This window comes from Saccostrea cucullata, unplaced genomic scaffold (assembly GCF_032062105.1).
Source record: "Saccostrea cucullata isolate Sc308-1 unplaced genomic scaffold, CSIRO_AGI_Scuc_v1 ctg1277, whole genome shotgun sequence".
In the NCBI taxonomy this organism is placed as follows: domain Eukaryota; kingdom Metazoa; phylum Mollusca; class Bivalvia; order Ostreida; family Ostreidae; genus Saccostrea; species Saccostrea cuccullata.
The window spans coordinates 85,096-91,881 of NW_026920520.1; the positions used below are offsets into that span (position 1 = coordinate 85,096).

The 6,786-nt window shown below is 34.0% G+C and overlaps 1 protein-coding gene across 1 annotated transcript; it reads right to left on the reverse strand.

The window, feature by feature from the left end:
* Nucleotides 1-2,151: 2,151 nt before the first annotated feature.
* On the reverse strand, nucleotides 2,152-6,117 carry LOC134250208 (serpin B8-like). The gene is made up of 2 exons (XM_062732566.1): nucleotides 5,916-6,117; nucleotides 2,152-3,611 (listed from the first exon to the last, which is right to left on the reverse strand). Exon 2 carries the CDS (start codon nucleotides 3,575-3,577, stop codon nucleotides 2,333-2,335), a length of 1,245 nt encoding a protein of 414 aa, XP_062588550.1. The 5' UTR covers nucleotides 3,578-3,611; nucleotides 5,916-6,117; the 3' UTR covers nucleotides 2,152-2,332.
* Between the last annotated feature and the right edge of the window lie 669 nt (nucleotides 6,118-6,786).

Genomic DNA, 6,786 nt, shown 5'->3' on the forward strand with positions numbered 1-6,786 from the left:
TGTAATTTTATATAGAATATCAGTTTGTAAACGTAAAAATTTAAAACTAAACACGTTATAGGTTATAACTTTGTATATACAAGCTGTACGCCTCAAGTTGACATTCATATTTATAGAAACGTAACAAAAAAGGATCTTGAATATTTATCACATGCTTTGTAGACTGCTTTTCTTTTTCTTTTCCATGTCACATTGTCATATATGTATAAGACTCCAAAGTCCGATGGTGACGCCAAAGTCCGATGGTCTCGCCAAACCCCGATGGTCTGCGCCAAACCTCGATGGTTTGTTGTCTTTACGGACGCCAAAGTCCTATGGTCACGCCAAAGTTCCGATGGCTCGTTTCCTATGAGACGCGCGACGCTAAAGTGCGATAGTCTGACACGCCAAAGTCCGACGGTGCGGAGGAACAAATAACGTTTATGACGTCACAAAAGTCCGAGGTCATGACGTTCTTCTGCATTCAAAATCCATTGATTCAGTATTCATCTCCTATACATTTTTACTGATATTGCTTTTTGTTTTCGCCCAACAGAGGTATTAGGGTTAGTCCTCGTACACCATTCGAGTGATAAGGGTTAGTCCTTGAACACTAATGTGTTTCTTCGAACCCACCCGAGAGATTTTAGGGTTAGTCCTCGCACACTATTGGACTGATATAGATTAGTCTTGCACCCAGCTATGATATTTAGGTTAGAGTTGATACTCATTGTTCGACTGATAAGTCTTCAAAAGACGAGGTGTAGTTTTTGTATTTATGATATTTTATTCATTGGCATGGCATCGCATTTTTGAGCAGTAGTACTATGACGTCATAAATGTTAGTTGTTTATGCGCCATCGGACTTTGGTGTGCCAAACCATCGGGGTTTGGCGCAGACCATCGGACTTTGGCGTGACCATCGGACTTTGGAGTCCCATCGCACTTTGGAGTCCTACATATGTGTTGTCAGATTGATTTCTAATTGTTTCAAGAAGGATGTGGAAATAACAAAATTCAATCTCAAAGTCCATAAAACAGTACAAATCAGGAGGACTTCCGAACCATCAGAGGCGGGATCAGGTGCCATAGAGGAGTGAGCATCCCCTGCTGACCGGTCACACCCACCGTGTGCTCCTAGTCATGATCAGGAAATAACAAGAAAATCCGTCGTTAATTCAGTGTACAAATAATGGACTAAAAATTAGTATGAAAAACGTCACTCAGCATTTGACTCACTGATAAATTGTATTTGCTGACAAGGTCATTGTATCGACCATAGAACTTACTAAATTATGATTGCTGATATTCTTGTTTCATCATCTTTCTTCTCAATAATTAACCTCGTTTTAGAAATTGTTCATACGTAGAGCATGCTCTTGCGTATCGAATCAATTGAGATATATAGACTACGTATGCAGGTGATGAAGGTATATTGCTGCATAAGTAAGGGAAGTTGACGATAGAAAAGTTAGAGTCATCACGTTTATCATAAAGCTTGGTTGTTAGATTACCATTAACGTCTTTTTCAAGTAAAATATCCAAGTATTAAACAGATGTGTCAGACTCTGTGGTATCTTTTATCTCAAGCTCACCAGGATATATCGTATCGACGTCGGAATGGAAATTGGATAATACACATTTTATGAGATCATCTGTAGCAGATCGTATATACCCGCTGCACAGCCCAGATAGACTTTGCGCTGTAGTTTTAACAACGACACCCATGAGGGTATCCTATTTCTTATAAAATAACTGTCCAGCTTTTCACTTCTCGTAGTGTCTCTTAGATTATCAACAATGACCTCAACTGCTCCATTTATGACACGTATAAGTGTTGTCAGGTTATGGCTTTTTTAAAGAAGATAATCGTCTTAATTGAAAACCCCAACATTTTAACCATTGGCCATGTACACTTTCTTCTTATATTTATTGTATTTGAATATTAATGAAATTTTCACTTATTCAAGCACACAATATCATTTGATGATAGTATCAATAAGATTAATTTTGATCGCATTATTTTTGAAACACGGAAAGACCAGAGGCATTGTCTTTTTCAATCACTCGTTTAATAAAATGTTAAACCGATAATTAAATTACATGTATGCATCTTATTGTAGTTTTCCAGTTCATTAGGTTACATTGAAATTGAACAAAAAGGGATAATAATGTTGTTTAGTCAGCGTTATACTTTTTAATATTTAAACCATCTTTTCAAGATATTTGAATTTCTAGTATCAACAAGTAAAATAAACGATAAGATTATTACATTAATTTAAATGATAAGCAAAAATTCCAAGTCCTTCAGCAATCAAATGAATATTACTGTTTTGATTAACAGCATTCTAAGCTAAAGTTCGTCCTTTAAAGAGGCGCTAGAAGGTTTGTAAAATCTCCCAGCGAACAGAATGACGTCATTAACCGTATCGCGAATGAAAAACAGAAAAGGGTGATTTGCCCGAAACTCTGCTGTCATCTCCATACATGAAGGCTCCACAACGGGTCCCGTAGCTGCGGCAGCTTCAGTTCCTTCTTCGTTTACATCAACAAAGGCTTTATGGAAAACCTCACTAATGTAAATAACTTCATCTTTGTTCATGCCTGTGAAATCAGCATTGTCCGCGTCAAATGCTAAAGGCATACCCAAGGCTGTCAAATATGGCTTCAACGGAAAGGTCGACTCCATTTTGAATTTCGGAAGATACACAGCAACCTTCTTCTCCCTTAGGTTACTGACTGTAGTTTTGAAGGCAGATTCTGTTAAATTTTTCTCTAGATGCTCGATACCATCTACAGTTATGGGAAGTAGAATCAGCATGCTCAGGGTTTTTCCTTTGTATGGCAGCTCAAGTGCACTAAGCATTAAGTGTGGCAAGTGGCAGTAATTAAAATAGGCTCTTTGATACATCATGTCTGTGTCAATTTCTTCTTTGGTGTTCCGAAACTCCATTACTTGTGTGAACTCGCTTTCAAATTTTCTGTCCCAGTTTCCTTTGAAGTAGATGGCATTTACTAGAACCATGAATGTAAATTCATTCAGCGCACTTGCTGGAATCAGATCTTGGATTTTATTATCAGTTTGCTGGCTGACCCAGGAATTCATTTTCTTGCTTGCTGCTTCAGACTTGGAGAAATCCATGGTCTCTAAAGTAGTTTTAAAATGTTTGTTGCAGTCTTCTAGGAAAGATTCTTCAGGTTTCAACCTCATGCTTTGATAAATTCTATTGGCAGTTTTAAGGGTGCAATCACCAGTTTCCTTTGACAAAAAATCAAGATAAGAGCCAAATGCTGTATGGACAACTTTGTCCATTTCCTCAAAGTGAAGGGCTTGAGTCATTTCTTTCAGGGTTTCTGTTCTTGCCCCCATATGAACCATTGCTAGGGCTGTTGAAATGCTGAACGGCGAGTAGAAGATATTGGATTCTGATGGCAACTGTCTCAGTAGATTTAGCATGAATCTCTTGTTAGCTCTGGAGAAAGCTTCAGACATTTCTTTGTTGAAGAAAGGTAATTTAGTTGCCATTTTGTACTGAATACAATAAACCATCACAAGCACTAGTATCAATGGGAAAATCCTCGTGCAAATTCTAGACATAATGATGCAGTTTTAGTATCTGGTTTAGTATAATCTGAAAGGATTAAATGAACAAGTAAACTTTACTAAGCTGACAGAAGTTCTATTTTTTTAAGGAAATATTCATAATTTAGCAATTTTGACAATACATGTATAAGAGTGAATGCGTTTTTATTATCACCACCCGAAAAAAGCATTGAGTTTTTAAGCATCAGTGGGGTTTTGTAGATATTTCGATCTATGTGCTAAAACAATAACATGTATCTAACAAAAACATTATCTGCATGTTATCTAAGATAATCAGAAAAAGTTAAGGTAATTCAACCCTCCTATGATGTCATACGTTTTTGGAAACCCTGTAATTAGTTTAAATTCATACCTAATAGAACAATATCTTTTGGAAGAATGCTTTACAATAGGTGTAATGATAAATATTGTTAAGTAAAAGAATTTTTAAAATGCATATTTTATTTATTTGATCAATTATTCAATGTTTTAAAAATATTGACAAGGGCAATAACTCCTTCTAAGGTCTCTTCATTCAGGCATTTGCTTCATTGTACTTCTAATGTAAGAAAGTTTCCCTGATATTCACAATTCAAATGTATCTTATAAGTAGGAAGTAATTATGAACATTCAGCATCAGAATTATGCATTTTAACCAGTTTTTACATATTTTTCATAATTTGTTTACAAAAAAATGTGCTATTTTTTTATGTTGACATACACTTCTGTTTATTTATGTTTCGCATCTTAAATAATATGGCGACCTATACATTTTTTGCAATCATTGGAAATTTTAAAGTATATCAAAGGAGTTTTTGTTCTTTGAACCATTAAAATTGTGAGGGTGGAAACACCTCAACGGTAAAAGTTTGCTTGTTCTTCGCTACTTTAAAATGTATAAATCTTTGGTCTGTCACTGCTCTGAACATTTCAATTGAATTATTTCTTTTTTAAAAAATACTCCTCGGTTTGTTTTTCAGCTAGTTTAATCACAATGGCAAACTTTGGACTTAAAAACAAGTTCCTTTAGAAAAGAAAAAGCGATGATAACGAACAGAAATATTTTCTTAAATACAAAAAGTTCAGTGAACAAAGCAAAAAAAAAAAAACAAACAAAAAACAAAAAAAAAACAGACTATGGAAGTTTCAGGGGTTGTATCAGGTGTCTATGTAGGGTAATGAGGTAATGTTTAATCTTTTAAAATAGTAGATCGTTATTATTGAAAGGGATATTCTTGTATGATTGTGGTTATCAACTTTGAAATTTTTCAGTGGGACGGATCTTTCATGATAACAGACTTCAGAAAGTAACTCTAACAAAGAAATCTGTTTAGATATGAAGTAGTTGAACTGTTAATAAGTAATGCAAGCATTTTGCGGTAAAGAATCAAGTTTATGAACAGAAAATACTACTTACATTAGTAGTACTGTTTTGTTTTCATACAAGATAAAAAGTGAATATTTTATTTTTAAAGAACAGATCAAAAGACGGCTACAAGTCACATGAAATAATAAAAAGCAGTTGGAAATTAACGTTATTCATTATCCAAGAGTATATCAAAGTCGATCTATTCCTATCCTATATCATGTGTTAATTATATTGTTTCGTTAATAGAATAAGTTGAAAAATCATTTTCAAAATATACCCGGTATATTTCCATTTCTATTTTTTGTCTGTGATAACTGTTAAAAAGATAACAGTGTTGATTTCTGGATGATTTTACCGGATTTTGGGCAAGGTGATAGGTCAGGAGCTGAGGAGCCCAATACACATGCAAATCTCGTGCGCATTTGTCTCTTTGTCTGACGTTAAAGAGGCCAAATATGCATGTTAATCTCGTGCAGCTACCTTTATCTATGTCTACATTTTTAAAATCTAAATCAACACTTTTAATTCACAAGGGAATGGAAATATAAGGAATCACTGTCTAGTTAGTATAGTATGCCAGGAAATCAACGATTGTGGGAAACTTGGGATAATTTATGCATAACGGGCTATACTAACTATACTAAGTAGACATTGATTCATTACTTATATATGGTTTTCATCGGGATTTATCATAGAATATATATATATATATATATAATATGATAGTTAACTTATGGATCGATTCCACTATTTACTGGAAGACGTCAACTCGATTCAGCACTCCCAGGACTTTGATTTCACGGGTTAGCACTAATCGATGACTTTTGTTAACCATTATAATGTATGGATAAAAAAATATCATTCGGAAATAAAAATCCAATAACCTTGAAAAGAACTCTGTCATTTACTGCTAAATTTTCAAGAAACATAAGAATTCAATGTTAAGTGTAAATTGATTGTGTAATTTAGATTTCCTGTAGTTACCTTATCTAAGAGGGGTTTTTCCCAAAGCTGTATTCCTCCATCATTTATATACTCTTGCAGATTTTTAATAATTTTTAACCTGCAGAGAGTCTGGCAGCAAGAAGAAAAGGTCCAACCAGTTTTTTGTTTGAATATTTAGACTTCCTTGTATGAAATGCGCAGTTACAAATATGCCAACAATTTACGAACGTGACAAGAAATATCAAGTTTCGATTTGCAAAGGAGTTTAAATCTATTATCCTGTTAAAACTTAACAAACGAAATACAATATACGATTTGTTTTGATATCCATATTTTGATATAATGTTCGAGAAAGATTTGAACAATGTTATAATGTCTTATTAAGTCCTATCATCCAGGTGATATGTGAAAATTAAAAATTAGTAATTAAGCATGCTGAAAGAATAACAAGGGTTGTCCATTAAGTTCAAAGACAAAACTTTTAATTGAACAGAGTGAAAAAGATAATGGCCTTGACCTGATTCTGACCTTCCTCCTAAAATAAAACGATCAATTATATTTTTTTAATATCATCACCAAGTAATTTTGTCCTCTTGAGTCTGTGAAAATTTCATTATTCAAATACAATACATGTATGAGAAGAATCCCTGCTTAAAGGTTGCAGATATAGTGTGCATGACCAATTTTTAAAATGCTTTAGATTTTGACATGAGTCTCGGATAAAATTTTATGATTGTCTTCTAAAGACTCGATGTGTTGCAAGTAGAGCCGTTGAGGTGGTACATGTAGCAAGTGAAATAACTTTCCAACAGTGTATGTACCTATTTCAGATATGGTAATTAGAGAAAATCTAAATTACACAATTAATTTACGTAAAACATACATTATTGTGTGAACTAAGAATATTTCT

Coding starts and splice junctions, on each gene's coding strand:
- LOC134250208 (XM_062732566.1), bottom strand. CDS start 3,577: ATGTCTAGAATTTGCACGAGGATTTTCCCATTGATACTAGTGCTTGTG.